Source organism: Podarcis melisellensis (assembly GCF_964234715.1).
Source record: "Podarcis melisellensis genome assembly, chromosome: 9".
Taxonomy (NCBI): domain Eukaryota; kingdom Metazoa; phylum Chordata; class Lepidosauria; order Squamata; family Lacertidae; genus Podarcis; species Podarcis melisellensis.
In genome coordinates this window covers 66,630,528-66,646,304 of record NC_138541.1, presented here as the reverse complement: position 1 = coordinate 66,646,304, position 15,777 = coordinate 66,630,528, and the positions used below count along the sequence as shown (strand labels likewise).

The 15,777-nt window shown below is 45.6% G+C and overlaps 1 protein-coding gene across 1 annotated transcript in view; it reads left to right on the top strand.

The window, feature by feature from the left end:
• The window catches only part of ANAPC4 (anaphase promoting complex subunit 4), a 39,776-nt gene extending 25,585 nt beyond the window's left edge, over positions 1-14,191 (top strand). The window contains exons 22-30 of the mRNA XM_081924460.1: positions 4,704-4,801; positions 5,807-5,868; positions 6,706-6,744; positions 6,831-6,932; positions 7,151-7,228; positions 9,049-9,219; positions 10,984-11,107; positions 11,748-11,991; positions 13,965-14,191. Of these exons, the coding sequence (XP_081780586.1) occupies positions 4,704-4,801; positions 5,807-5,868; positions 6,706-6,744; positions 6,831-6,932; positions 7,151-7,228; positions 9,049-9,219; positions 10,984-11,107; positions 11,748-11,963 (890 nt within the window). The 3' untranslated portion in view covers positions 11,964-11,991; positions 13,965-14,191. The remainder of the gene's footprint in view (positions 1-4,703; positions 4,802-5,806; positions 5,869-6,705; positions 6,745-6,830; positions 6,933-7,150; positions 7,229-9,048; positions 9,220-10,983; positions 11,108-11,747; positions 11,992-13,964) is intronic.
• Positions 14,192-15,777: the final 1,586 nt, after the last annotated feature.

Genomic DNA, 15,777 nt, shown 5'->3' with positions numbered 1-15,777 from the left:
TCTACCCATGTACTAGGATGCGGGTGGCGCTGTGGGTTAAACCACAGAGCCTAGGACTTGCCGATCAGAAGATCGGCGGTTTGAATCCCCATGACGGGGTGAGCTCCCGTTGCTCGGTCCCAGCTCCTGCCAACCTAGCAGTTTGAAAGTACGTCAAAGTGCAAATAGGTACCGCTCTGGTAGGAAGGTAAACGGCATTTCCGTGCGCTGCTCTGGTTCGCCAGAAGCGGCTTAGTCATGCTGGCCACATGACCCGGAAGATGTGCGCCGGCTCCCTCGGCCAATAAAGCGAGATGAGCGCTGCAACCCCAGAGTCGGTCATGACTGGACCTAATGGTCAGGGGTCCCTTTACCTTTACCTTTACCCATGTACTATCGAAACCAAAGGGGCGCATTGGTTGTCAGTCTTTTTTTTCCAAGTCTCCTACCCCACCAATCAGTTGTTAATAATTGTTTCCCACCCCCCAGTGTCCATATGGCCAGAATAATTAAGTTGCACTACATTGCAAGATTGTTGTAGAACCTCAGTCCTGCCTCCAATTTATAACAGAGGTTCCATAAATCAACAGATTGTTCCAAAACCACCCTTGTCAAAGCCGCGCACACTAATAATAATAATAATATTTATTCCCCGCCCATCTGGCTGAGCTTCCCCAGCCACTCTGGGCGGCTCCCAACAGAATATTAAAAACACAATAAAACATCAAACATTAAAAACTGCCCTAAACAGGGCTGCCTCCAGATGTCTTCTAAAAGCCAGATAGTTGTTTATTTCCTTGACATCTGATGGGAGGGGGTTCCACAGGGTGGGCACCACCACCGACAAGGCCCTACAATATGCAGGTAGTAACTGTGGACTCACTTAAATTGGGAGAACAATTTTAAAAAATTAATAAAAAGTTTTTTAAAAGTGTGTTTTTCACACAAGACGAGACCTGAAGTGAAGCATGAATTGTATCTTTTGTGTCTCCATTTTGTCTGGAGATGGGCAGAACACACTGCTTCCCAGTCATAGTAATTATGACCAGTGTCCTAGATTTCTCTCTCGCTTCATGTGAGCCGCTCTCAAACTGGCCCTCAAACTGGCAGCAAGAATAAATGCTGTTACCAAACAGTGGTACTGTCTAGGCATGTTCTTCTCTGAGCTCATAGCCTAAAAACTAATGGGGGGCGGGGCGGAGAACCAAACTGAAAGAGGCTTTGTTCCACAGGCTGTATGTTTGCCTTGTTGTTGCTGCTGTTTAGTCGTTTAGTCGTGTCCGACTCTTTGTGACCGCATGGACCAGAGATTTTAGTCAACCAGCAGCCAAACGAAGCCTCAAGTGGTGGTTCCCACAGCGCAGCAACCCGGCAAAGGGGATGCAGCAAGGAAAACCACCGTCACCTCTCCGCTGGGAAGCGCTGAGCAAAGGCGAGTCCCCAGGCAACGCGGCCAATTGATCGGCACAAAGCATGCAAGCTCCACCCCCCAGTCATTCTTAGACTCCTTATTGGCTGAGCAACACAGCCAAGCAACACAATTGGAGCCTCCCTCCTCCCTGGCCGGCAGGGAGGGAGGGAGAGGAGCTGCTTCCTTTGAAAACCGGGAAATTTAATGGACATCATCAATAAGGGACAGCAGCGGGACACAGCGCTGGGATAAGGGACTTTCCCGCCAAATAAGGGACGGTTGACAGCTATGCTCTTGTCAGAAATAGTACACCTGAGCCAACTCTGAGCTAAGGAGAGACCAAAAAGCGACTTTAAAAACATGTAAATTTTTGTTATTTAAGGCCAGCAACTTTAAAAAAGAGATGTGCATAGCGGTGTATCAGGGATGGGATTGTAGGAAGGAGTTATTCCTCTCAGCAATAGTTTGGCTTTATTTATTTTCAGTAGGAAAGCCAGATAAATGGTCTTACTCAAAGGAACCCCCTCTTCCCTCTTGCTCATCCATCATAGGCGCACCAGAGTGTTATTTTTTTAGCAAAAGAGGTGCTGGAACTCACCATGTTCTCTTATAATGGCAATGGCGCCCATCTGAGAGGTGTCAGAATTGAGTTCCAGTGAGTTCCGGCTGAAAAAAATCCCTGTGTGTACATTATTTAACAAACCATGTAAATATTGAGATTGGTTGCAGGCATTAGGTAGCACCACGCTGAATCTGTTCTAGCAGATTACTCATGAGTTTGCCGTGTGTCGATGGTGGTGTCCTCGCCCTGTTGTTGCCTCTGATGTGTTCAATAAAATGTGCCATGTTTCCTCAAAATCCCCCCCTCTCTCTCCAGCTTTAGGTTGCTTGGATATTTCTAGTAAAGATAAAGGGACCCCTGACCAGGTCCCTTTATCTTTACTAGGTCCAGTCGTGACCGACTCTGGGGTTGCAGCGCTCATCTCGCTTTATTGGCCAAGGGAACTGGCATACAGCTTCCGGGTCATGAGGCCAGCATGACTAAGCCACTTCTGGCGAACCAGAGCAGCGCATGGAAATGCCGTTTACCTTCCCGCCGGAGCGGTACCTATTTATCTACTTGCACTTTGTTGTGCTTTCGAACTGCTAGGTTGGCAGGAGCTGAGACCGAAGAACGGGAGCTCACCCCATCACGGGGATTCGAACCGCGACCTCCTGGTTGGCAAGTCCTAGGCTTTGTGGTTTAACCCACAGAGCCACCCACGTCCCAGAATGTCCCATGAGCACAATGTTCCAGGTATAGAAGGTAAAAGTGAACTGACATTAGGATAAATTCCTGGAGAGCATCCTCTCTGTGTATGGGGGATTAAAGGTCCCTGAAGTTCAAAAGACTGCATTTCTTCTCCACGTGGCAGCATTGAGACAGGGATGGGAGCAAGGAATCTTCAGAGAACAATCCTTGAAGGCGGCCAGACAACCCTTGAAGGAGCATAGCTGTCAACATTTCCCTTTTTTAAAGGGAAATTCCCTTATTCCGAATAGGATTCCTCACAAGAAAAGGGAAAAGTTGACAGCTATGCAGAGGAGTGGCAGAGAAGGGTCGGCCACTCCTTGTAGTAGCCACTGATCCTGTAGGGCTCCCGTGGGATATTTGGATTTGATCCTTTAAGACGGTGTTTGTTTGTTTGAAAAGACAACTGGTTGTTTTTAACGGTCGTGGTTTATGGAATTGCTGTATATCGGTGTGCATGCTCCCACATGTGCAAGCTCTGCCTCAGACCTTTGCGCATTCAGGAGGATGGCACTTAAAAATGGAAAGCATAATGCTGGTGGTCAACAAAAGAGGTTTAAAAACTCTCTCAAGGCAAATCTAAAAAAATATAAATAGTATAAACACTGACAACTGGGAAACACTGGCCTGCGAGCGCTCCAATTGGAGAACAGCCTTGACCAAAGGTGTCATGGACTATGAAGATGCTTGAACTCAGGATGAAAGAAAGAAACGTGCTAAGAGGAAGGCACTCTTGGCAAACCCTCACCGTGATCAACTCCCGCCCAGAAACCTATGTTCCTACCGTGGAAGGATGTGTGGATCCAGAATTGGCCTCCACAGTCACTTACGGACTCACTGTTGAGACCGTGTTCATGGAAGACAATCTTACTCGGCTATGAGGGATTGCCAAAGAAGAAGAAGACAGAGGGGACTTCTGAGTGCATTCATGGGTTTAATTCCAATTGGGAATCTCAAGGTTCCTAAGCACAGGAAAATTCTAAGTGTTTTAATTTTGTTGTTGTTGTTGTTGTTGTTGTTTAGTCGTGTCCGACTCTTCATGACCCCATGGACCAAAGCACGCCAGGCACTCCTGTCTTCCACTGTCTCCTGCAGTTTGGTCAAATTCATGCTGGTAGCTTCGAGAACACTGTCCAACCATCTCGTCCTCTGTCGTCCCCTTCTCCTTGTGCCCTCCATCTTTCCCAACATCAGGGTCTTTTCCAGGGAGTCTTCTCTTCTCATGAGGTGGCCAAAGTATTGGAGCCTCAGCTTCACGATCTGTCCTTCCAGTGAGAACTCAGGGCTGATTTCCTTAAGAATGGAGAGGTTTGATCTTCTCACAGTCCATGGGACTCTCAAGAGTCTCCTCCAGCACCATAATTCAAAAGCATCAATTCTTCGGAGATCTTTATGGTCCAGCTCTCACTTCCATACATCACTACTGGGAAAACCATAGCTTTAACTATGCGGACCTTTGTTGGCAAGGTGATGTCTCTGCTTTTTAAGATGCTGTCTAGGTTTGCCATTGCTTTTCTCCCAAGAAGCAGGCGTCTTTTAATTTTGTGACTGCTGTCACCATCTGCAGTGATCATGGAGCCCAAGAAAGTAAAATATCTCACTGCCTCCATTTCTTCCCCCTTCTATTTGCCAGGAGGTGATGGGACCAGTGGCCATGATCTTTGTTTTTTTGATGTTGAGCTTCAGACCATATTTTGTGCTCTCCTCTTTCACCCTCATTAAAAGGTTCTTTAATTCCTCCTCACTTTCTGCCATCAATGTTGTGTCATCTACATATCTGAGGTAACAAAAACAATCTCCTCCAGCACCATAATCCAAAAGCATCCATTCTTTGGCAATCAGCCTTCTTTATGGTCCAGCTCTCACTTCCATACATCACTACTGGGAAAACCAGAGCTTTAACTATACAGACCTTTGTTGGCAATGTTCGCCTTAATAGGAGTGAATTGGGGAAACAGCGTTTCTCTTCACAGGTCCATCTAACTTCATCCAAGCGTAATTAATTTGCCTCTTTATTTCCAGAAAGCCCGTTGCTGTTTCCATACTACCCTCAGAAGTCCTTGCATTTTGTCAAACGGCGGATGGAGGGAATTATCGACCAGTGCCTACAAAAGCCGGCTGTAAGTATTCGGTCGTTGGTGGGGTTTGGATTTCGGCAACCAATGCCGTTGTTCTCATCTGTTTTTAAAAGCAGGTTGCAAGAATGAAGTTGCCCTCTGCGGAATGCAGGCGGTGGCTTTCCTACGCCCTGTTTCCTGCTAAATAGACTCGCTGGGGTTCAAACTCCCAGATTTGTAGCATTAATAGATTCCCTCTCCCTAAAAATAAAAAAAGCAGTATAGAAATGAAATTCTTATTAATAATAACATTCTGCATTTTGAGTGAGAGAGTCTGAGGTCTCTTCTTCATGACCCAGAATTATAGAGCAATAATGTTAAGTCCTCCACAGCTTATGGCTTAATGGTTTTATCTTGGGTGGGTGTTGGTTATCTGGAGTGGGGTGGTTTTAAATTGTTATTAATTGTTATATGTCATTTTGTATTTGTATTTTTTTCATAAGGCTGATCAGTACTCTACTCTGCCATTTAAATGTGCTTGTCGGAGGGGGGTTTATTGTTTTGTTGCTTCTGTTTTGACTGTTTTGACTTGTGTTTTTACCTCATACTTTTTCCTGTGAACCGTCCTGTGTTCTTGTGATGAAGGGTGGTAAATAATAATAATAATAATATGCACAGGACTGTTGCCAGCATTTAGGCAAACAGCAGCTTTGACTGCATCTGCCCAGGCTGCATCTGGCCTTAAGATTTCCATTCTTTTTATGCGTGTGAAAGACGGACGAGATTCAGATAGCAAAACCACTAGAATTCACAGCATTGCATAAACTTGAAACCTCCTTTCTTGTTGTTGTTACCTAGATTGTGTCCTGTGGGCAGTCAGCTTCCGTTGTGTAGCTCTGTTTGTTTTGAATGCTAGAATAATAATCCCACAGGACTTAAAACATACACGGGTCCTATCTACTGTCGCATTCACAGTCCGGGGCCAAATTTGCTCTCTCTGTTTCGGTGGGTGTGTTGCTGCGACTAATTTCTCCCTACTGCTTAAATGCTTTTCGTCCTTCTCTCTAGGATGTGGTTGGGAAATCGGTGCGCGAGGCATTTTGTATGCCTTTGTACAAAGCATCCAAAAGGTAAGGCGTTTGCAATAAGGAATAGCTTTTTCCAAGTTTGACTTAGAACAAAATGCTGGAAGTGCTGGAGTATTGCTTCTGAGCTTACCAGCCACGTTGTCTTTCAGGATCTTTCCCATTGTTTCCTTCCATCAGTAAGTCACCATTCTGTACCCACTGAGCATGCTCAGTCTTCGTGGGACTGTTTGTGGGTTTGGTAGTCACCTTATTCAATATTTTTCTCAAGTTTTTTCTTAATAAATTGGTATAATAATAATATTAATAATAATATTTATACCCTGCCCATCTGGCTGGGCTTCCCCAGCCACTCCGGGCGGCTTCCAACTAAATATTAAAATACAGTAATGCATCAAACATTAAAAGCTTCCCTAAACAGGGCTGCCTTCAGATGTCTTCTAAAAGTCTGGCAGTTGTTTTTCTCTTTGACATCTGGTGGGAGGGTGTTCCACAGGGCAGGTGCCACTAATGAGAAGGCCCTCTGCCTGGTTCCCTGTAACTTGGCTTCTTGCAGCAAGGGAACTGCCAAAAGGCCCTCAGTGCTGGACCTCAGTGTCTGGGCAGAACGATGGACTTGGAGACGCTCCTTCAGGTATACTGGACTGAGGCTGTTTAGGGCTTTAAAGGTCAGCACCAACACTTTGAATTGTGTTGACCTTGTGTTGACCTACTGCCTCCCTCTTGCCCATGCTGCTCACATGAGGACGTACTCTGAGAATGAATCTGCTATTTGCATATAGGATTTGCATATCATGCTATGTAAAATAGGTTTTCAATGTTGTACACTGCCCTTGGAATTATAAATATTCTTCTCACGTTCTTGTTTCTTTTCCACTTTAGTGAGGATCCAACATCTCAGCTCTTCAAGTTGCCCTTTTTGTGAGCGTGAAACTATTTTTCTACATTCTATTCACCAGGTGTTACGGTTTATTTTTTATTTACGGGTATTCAAATTATCATTGCAGGTGGAATGATAAATCATCCAATTTGCATTACGTTTTGTTCACGATGTTAGAAAGCTCTATTTCCAAAATATACATATTGAGGAGGCATACAGACACTTCAAGGTATGATGGAATAAAATGTGTATTTTGAGCATTTCCGTTGGATTTGTTTAAATTTTAATTTTTTGTTTACATCTAGATGTAGTTCTGCAAAGCCACTTTCATTGCATAACACAGGCCTAGATAACAGTTTATTGATTTAGCTGTGCATTTTCACATATCATGTAATGTCTGTGTAAAATGCCAAAGATTTGGTTCATATGGTAATTTTTCCATCTTAGGTCTGCTGATAATGGGCTACTCGCTGTTGATTTTGGAAATTTTCTAAACAGCAGTATTAATGAAAATTCAGGAACGAGGTGGGTATATCTAAAAATGCCTAACTTTCAAAAGCTAGCCAGATAGTAACTTCACCAAATTATCCAGGGGTACCTTGGTTCTCAAATTTAATCTGTTTCGGAAGTCCGTTCCAAAACCAAAGCGTTCCAAAACGAAGGTGTGCTTTCCCATAGAAAGTAATGCAAAATGAATTAAAAACAACCCTAAAACAGCAATTTAACATGAATTTTACTATCCAGCGAGACCATTGATCCATAAAATGAAAGCAATAATCAATGTACTGTACTATAAAATAGACAGTATTGTAGATGATAAAAATAAAAATTTAATTTTTTTCTTCCCTGCACTGATGATAGTCATTGTTTGGATAGGGGGCTTTTATCCATTTCCACAGTCACACAATCAATCAATCAATCAATCAATCAGTAGCTGAACTGGGTTCCACACAGTCACAAAACCAAATTAACCCCAAAAGCCTCAAAAACAAAAATTCAAAATAAATAGCAAAAACCCCAAACTTTATCCATTCCGGAAGTCCGTTTGACTTCCGAAATGTTTGAAAACCAAGGCGCAGATTCTGATTGGTGTAGGCGCCCCGGAAACAATTGCTGGCAACCACCTCGGGAGTTCGGCTTCCAAAAATCGTTCGAAAACCGGAATACTTACTTCCGGGTTTTCGGAGTTTGAGAACCAAGGCGTTTGAGAACCAAGGTACCACTGTAACTTGATTAGGCATATAAAGCCCCTTGATTCTAGAAACGAAGGATGGCAGATTTTAGGAAATGATCAATGTTTTGTTCTGAGCTGCTTGCGAACATTTGTTCTGATGTAGGCCACATTGACCATTGGCCATAGTAAGTCACAAGCAGTGACGTACCATAAATAGGTGAACCACACATGCTTTGCTCATCTTCCCTAGCGCTGGGAGGAAACAAACCACAATCCTTGGCTTAATGTTACCTAAATTGTGTCACGCAAACCACAAGAACCATCGAATCCTGGAACTGTAGAGTTGAAAGGAACCCCGAGGGTGATCTAGTCCAAATCTCTGCAACGCAGGAATCTTTTGCCCAACATGGCATTCGAATCCACAACCCTGAGATTAAGAGGCTCCTGCTGTACTTCCTGAACTATCCCACATCTCCCCTTGGCTACAGAAAGTGGGTTGTTGGAGGCGAAACAAACCGCAGTCTCTGGCTTGTGGTGGCCGGAGATCATGATGCTATAGCAAAATATCCCGTAAAACAGCAGGAGGGCTTTGCAGTATTGCAGCAAAATACATTTCCGCACTGAATGGTTTTCGTGGTGTGTGTGGCAATCACACACAGGGCCCCCGGACGTTTGACGGTCTATTGACCCTGTGCCGCCACAGTGATTGCTTTTTCCGCTGCCACCACCCCGTATCTCACGGGGACACATGGAGTCCAGTCAGTTGTTAACATAAACAAGTAATCAAGTTTATTTTTAAATGCAGGAACAAACTTACCGTTACAGTTAAATTTTACTTGTCAGTTTCTTATTCTTAGTTCCTAACAACTCCAAACTGATTATTCCAACTATCTATCTGACTCCACCTAACAATTCCTCTCACTCTCTCACAATACAACTCTACCAACCCACACCTAAACCTCCCTCTTCCTTCTTCAACTCCCAAACCTCAACTCAACTGACTTTCAATACCTCCCACTCTAACTTTTATTCCCCCCTTGCATTTTCACTGGCCAATCACATCACACCTATTTTAACCCTTTCCTTATGACCCATCCTAGGAGGCAAACGCCATAGTGTGCATCACTTCCTTGACCACAACTAGAATTCTTTCGCCTTATCTTGCTTATAGTTGTTACAGTTGCCTGGATGCCCATTTCTACGACGATGAAACGATCACGGTAATCCTTGCCGAGAATTCAGAGCAAGAGGGAAAGGAGAGGATTTTGGCCCAGTTGCCGTTGTCATCTGTATATACCGAGGAAAACCAGGGTTTGGAATTCAGCTGGAATTCCTCTCAAAGGTACGGATTGGATTTCCAGATTTTCTCTTAATCCTTTTGCATTAAGAAGGATGCAGGCTATTAGAAAGGAAGGCGGGTGGCACTGTGGTTTAGACCACAGAACCTAGGACTTGCCGATCAGAAGGTTGGCAGTTCGAATCTCCGGAAAGGGGTGAGCTCCTGTTGCTCAGTCCCTGCTCCTGCCAACCTAGCAGTTCGAAAGCACGTCAAATTGAGATGAGGGGTCCCTTTACCTTTACCTAGGCTATTACAAACAGCTGAACTGAAACGACTGCACATTCCCAAGTAAATGGCAAAATGTTGTTCCTCTTAGGCCAACCGTGGCTCTTAACTTTCCTAAATGCCCTTGTAGGTAGTTCTTTAAGCAGCTTCCTTGTACATACCGTATTTTTCCGTGTATAAGACGCCCCCATGTATAGTAAAGGTAAAGGGACCCCTGACCATTAGGTCCAATCGTGACTGACTCTGGGGTTGTGGCGCTCATCTCGCTTTATTGGCCAAGGGAACCGGCGTACAGTTTCTGGGTCATGTGGCCAGCATGACTAAGCCGCTTCTGGCGAACCAGAGCAGCGCACGGAAACGCCGTTTACCTTCCCACCAGAGCGGTACCTATTTATCTACTTGCACTTTGATGTGCTATCGAATTGCTAGGTTGGCAGGAGCAGGGACCGAGCAACGGGAGCGGGGATTTGAACTGCCGACCTTCTGATCGGCAAGTTCTAGGCTCAGTGGTTTAACCCACAGCGCCACCCACATCCATGTATAAGACACTCCCTATTTTTAGGGACTCAGATTTAAGAAAATAGGGGGGAGATTGCCCTGTGGTATAAGACGACCCACAGTTTTTCACATAATTTTAATGTTAAAAAACCTAGTCTTATACAGGGAAAAGTATGGTAACGTGCACTATTGGGGCAATATCCAACTAACTTATTCCGTCGGTGCAAGGATTTTCATTAGCGCAACAGAACTTTCTCCCCATGTACACTCTATTGTGGGCTTTCCCCACTCCCAGCACTCTGGAGCAGATTTGGAGAGGTTGTGGGGCACACATGGGGAGAAGGGGGAAGACTTCTGTTGCACAAGCGGAAATTCTTGTGTTGATGGAATGTGTTAGTTGGATGGCGGCCCCATTGTCTCAGGTAGACTATTTTGCGAAACCTGAGATTTAGTGCTGAACGTGTGCTGAAAATAAAGCTGGTGATGTGTGCATGCGTAATTCTGCAACATTTTCACTCTCCAGCCAGCGGCATTGAGAGATTTGGCAACTGTGTAAGAATTAGCTGAGCATTCATGAGAACATAAAATACGTACTGACCTAACTTACCTGGTCATTGTAAAAAGATAACAGGTTCATTTCACTTTGAATATTCTAAGCACTGTATAAATGATAACTGCTGTTACATTAAGCTGCCCTGTTTGAACTCTGGGCCTATTTCTCATCCATTAGTATATCGTTGCCCCTTACATTTTATTTCCAGCTTCTTTCAAAGGCATACAGTGAAATCAGGGTGGAAATTCAGTGACAAAGATGTAGGCGATGAAATCTAGGTTATACACTAAAGCAGGCATCGCCAGATGTTTTAGACTACAATTCCCATCATCCCTGACCACTGGTCTTGTTAGCTAGGGATCATGGGAGTTGTAGGCCAAAACATCTGGCAGGCCGCAGGCTGGGGATGCCTGGAGTGAAGTTTCAAATTTCCATTTGGAGTTAACAAGGAATTTGTAGTCTTAGCATCTTTCTTCCCTGGTCTTAACTAGATTGGATATGCAATGTGAGGACATTCCTACACAGTCTGTCACCATCGAGGGTCAGTGGAGGGTGTTGGAGAACATGAAAGCCCAGTATGTTGCTGTAAATGGCATCCGAAAAGTTTCCTGTGTGGTGAGTATCCCATGGACAGATTTTGCATTTGACCCGTTGACAGGATGCTTCGTTGTATGTTTAATCAGTAATAAGCACCACAGTGTTGACTGGGAGTTGTTCACAAGTCATTTTGTATAGGACTGCAGGCCTTGTTTTTCTGGGGTTGTGAGTGAAGATATTGGATTCACTCTGGGCGGCTTCCAACTAAATATTAAAATACAGTAATGCATCAAACATTAAAAGCTTCCCTAAACAGGGCTGCCTTCAGATGTCTTCTAAAAGTCTGGTAGTTGTTCTCTTTGACATCTGGTGGGAGGGTGTTCCACAGGGCGGGTGCCACTACTGAGAAGGCCCTCTGCCTGGTTCCGTGTAGCTTTGCTTCTTGCAGCAAGGGAACTGCCACAAGGCCCTTGGAGCTGGACCTCAGTGACCGGGTAGAACGATGGGGGTGGAGATGCTCCTTCAGGTATACTGGGTTGAGGCCGTTTAGGGCTTTAAAGGTCAGCACCAACACTTTGAAACCCCGATACAATATTGTACTACATGTTGTACTACGTTTTGAACGTTTATATTTTTGCCGCTGCCTTGGATGGGCTTGGCTCATAAAGGCAGCTATCGGAGCAGTAAAATAAGACCTATCTTTAAAATGTTCCCCTAGCTAAGTTCAAACCTCCGGCACATCCGAGTGTTTGAAATGGACGTGGAAGATGATGGAGAGGCGGAGGAGGAAGAGGAGGAAGAAATGGTCCCACAGGCCAGTGCGGGCGAAGAGGAGCCCTGCCCGTCTACGAGCAACCAGGAAGAGAGCATCCTTGCTGGCTCTGCTGAATTAGCAGATGAAATAGGAGAACAGGAATCGGGTCTCAATGCGTGAGACAAAACTCCCGGTTCGCTGGCTGCAGGTGGGCGAAACGCTGGACATAAACCATTCTTAGGGGAATTACCGTATTTTTCGCTCTATAGGACTCACATTTCCCCCTCCAAAAATGGAAGGGGAAATGTGTGTGCGTCCTATGGAGCGAATACAGGGGGGAGGCAGGCAGGAAAAGCCCCCAAAAGCCGCACACAAGCTCCGCGCAGCTCTTGCAGGCTTTTCTTCAAGAGGGAGAAGGGACTGATGCGGCCAGTCAGTCCCTTCTCAGTCCTCATAGAAAAGCCCACAGGAGCCGCACGCTCCTTAAAGGTGCGCGGCTCCTGTGGGCTTTTGCGGGAGGTGGGGGTATTGCCATAGATGTGCACAGCCTCTCCCTGCCAGAGAGGTTGTGCAGGGCTAAAGAAGCCATAGCCCCGTTCAGCCTCTCCTGGCAGAAGCCAAGACAGTGAGTGGGATGCGTCCCGCTTGCTGTCATGGCTTCTTTGCTCTTCGGGGCTGGGGGGGGGGGTTAACCCGGGCTTCCCCGGCAGCCCTGAGAAGCTCATGGAGCAGCAGGAAGGCTGCACGCCTTTCCGCTACTCCCCGTCCTGCTCTTTGGGGCTGGCGGTGGGCTTCCCTCCGCCAGCCCCAAAGAGCAGGTCGAAAGGAACCCGAAGCCTCCGGAGCGCACCTCACTGAGGTTCCACTCCAGGTTGCCTTCACTGAAGCCTGGGGAGCGAGAGGGGTCGGTGCGCACCGACCCCTCTCGCTCTCCAGGCTTCCAAGGTAGCCGCCTGAAGGCAACTGAATGCACCTTGAACGGCACCTTGTTTTAGAGGGGGAGAACAAGGTAAAAAAAAAAATTCTCCCCCTCTCCGCGCAGCGCCCCCTGCTGCTTCGCTGAAGGGGCGCTGGGCAGAGAGGGGGAGAATTTTTTTTTCTTGTTCTCCCCCTCTAAAACAAGGTGCATCCTATGGTTGGGTGCGTCCTATAGAGCGAAAAATACGGTAGCTTCTACAGGAGCTGCATGCTGGTGCTTGTGTCTCAAGCCTAATTTCGCTCTTCCCTTCCTGGAGCAGGGAAAGAAACCACAGAGTGGCTGGATTAGCATCCCCGGTTATGGTTCGTTTAGGAGAAAACGAACCATAAGCACCAGTAGGGATGCAACACAAAACCACTTCTCCACTCCAGGAAGAGGAAAAGGGAGCTGGGAGGACTTGAGATGCAGGCAGGTCTCATGCACAAACTCAGTTCCCTAACCTATTTGATGGCCAGTGTTTCTGTTCAGGCTCTTATGCGAGTTCCCGCCTCCCCCCTCAGAAATAAAGACCCGAGACACAAGAATTCGAGTTAATGGTTCAAATTAGGCCACAACTTGATAGATTACAGGAATTGAGCGGTATTGGCTTAGGCATTGGTCCTAACAACTAACCGGCTTCTGCCTGCATGCTTGAAGACCGGTGAGGGTTAACCACCAGTAGGGGGACTCCTGCTGATGCATGTCAACTAGGACCTCCCCTTGGGGTCACCACTCGGGGGCGTGCCGTGGGCCCACACCTCCATAGGCTTAGGACAAGGCCATGCCCCCCCGGAATCCTTTACCGGACTACCCTTTTATTTGGGGGAAGGTGATGGCACTTCCTCCCCCCTTCATCTGCATAACAATAAAACAGTACCCCTACCAATGCCTAACCGCCAATACCGGGGAGTTGTGACGGTTTGCTACGAGGTAGGCGAAAACCAAGTGGCTGGTGCCAATCTGCCAGTTGGGAAAATTCCTACCAGGCCCCTTGAGGGCGACCAACCGAAGCAACGTCAGAGAGCCTAGCCTAACGGGTAGGAGGGAAGGGAAAACCAGGTCAGCTGCGGTGCGGAAAAGAGGGAGACCCTCGGCCGCGGCAGACCTAAGTAAGGCGAGGCCATGCCCCCTGGGCCAGCCGATTGGCTTTACTCTCCCAGGCTAGTTTATAAAAGGCTTTTGTGGGTATGGAAGCATCCCTGACTCTTCCTTTCTTTTCCCAGTGCTGCTTCTTGCTTCTGAGTTGCCTGAATAAGTTCAGCGCTGGAAGAAAACAAACCCAACTGCAGCCATGTGCAAACACATATCTGACCTTTAAACTTAAGACAGTGTTGTGGTTCTAAAGCTTCCCTTCCAGTCCCACTGCAACGTGAGAAACGGGCTTTAAACTTGGGGTTTCCCATCTGTATTTGTAATGGATGGTAAATTAAACAGTGATATTTTTTCTGTAGTGACGGTGTTGTGGTTTGTGCTTTCGATTCCACGTCTTACTAATTTGTAGTTTAGGTCCGTGGTTCCCAGCGTGGGGCACACGCTCCACAGCGAGGCCATTTGATTTTTTAGGGGGGGCAATTGGAAGCTTGTTGAGACCAAGTTAATGGCCTTTTAGGCTCCCTCCACGTGAATAGGAGTTCACTGTTTGAATAATAAGAATTACAGTGGTACCTTGGGTTACATATGTTTCAGGTTACAGACTTGGCTAACCCTGAAATATTACCTCGGGTTAAGAACTTTGCTTCAGGATAAGAACAGAAATCGTGCTCTGGCAGCACAGCGGCAGCGGGAAGCCCCATTAGGTAAAGTGGTACCTCAGGTTAAGAACAGTTTCAAGTTAAGAACAGACCTCCAGAACGAATTAAGTTCTTAACCCGAGGTACCACTGTATATGTCATTGGGGGGGGGGGCATCAGGATTTTAGAGATACTTAGGTGGGGCATGGCCAAAAGCTGGGAACCACTGGTCTAGGTGTTTTCTAAATCTAATTTATAGTCTAAGGTGGGTGTGTTTTTTTAAAGCTTTCAAATGTGAAAAAAATATCTATAATACTATGAAAGGCTTGCCTGTTGCTCAGAAGTCAACTCCTTGCCCCCAAAAGTGTTTTACTATTATTTTAGGATGTACCACATGCACATTAAGCAGAACCAGTCTTCTGCACAAGCAGAGAACTTTTAGCAGGATTTTCTAAAACATCATCCATAATTTTGATTTACTGGACCTTCTATTATTTGTTCTCTCCCCACCCCCCCCCCCAGGTCTGCAGAGAAAGTGGTCATGTTACATTATGATTTAATGAATAATAATAATAATAATAATAATAATAATAATATTTATTATTTATACCCCACCCATCTGGCTGGGTTTCCCCAGCCACTCTGGGTGGCTTCCAGCAAAATATTAAAATACAATAATGTAAATAAATACATATCCTGCACTGGAGATCAATAGTAATAACCCAGACCATTGCCTTTAATATGTGTGTGTGTGTGTGTGTGTGTGTGTGTGTGTGTGTGTGTGTGAAATTAAAGAGATTTTATACAAATAATTTATATAGGTTTGCAGCAATTCTTTCAGGTTGTTCTGCTGTATGTGTGTCCTAGAATGCACTCGGATTATTGTCTTCTTAAATCATCACTGCAGATAAGCATCAAGGGCAAAGTTAATAGTGCGCACTTATCGACTTTGTTTTGGACTGAACTGATGGCTAGACCTACAGTTTCCATAGGCTAGCCTTAAAAAGACGGTGGTTAAAGTGTTATCGTGAGCTGAAGAATAATAAACATTTATTGCTTCACCAGACACGGCAGAGATTCCTCTTTGGAAGTAGTTGTAAAAGGGGGGAAAGGTGTAGCTGGTCTTGAGAAACATGTATTTGTCAATCATTTCCCACAGCAGTCATTAATTCATTTGTATTCTGTAGTTAAAATTAAATGTACTTGTAGTTGAAAAGGATTTGTAGATCAAAGGACTGTATGAACTTTGGGTTGTTTAGGATCAAATAGTGCAGACAGCTCTGAATTTTTTCACATATTGTCTTTG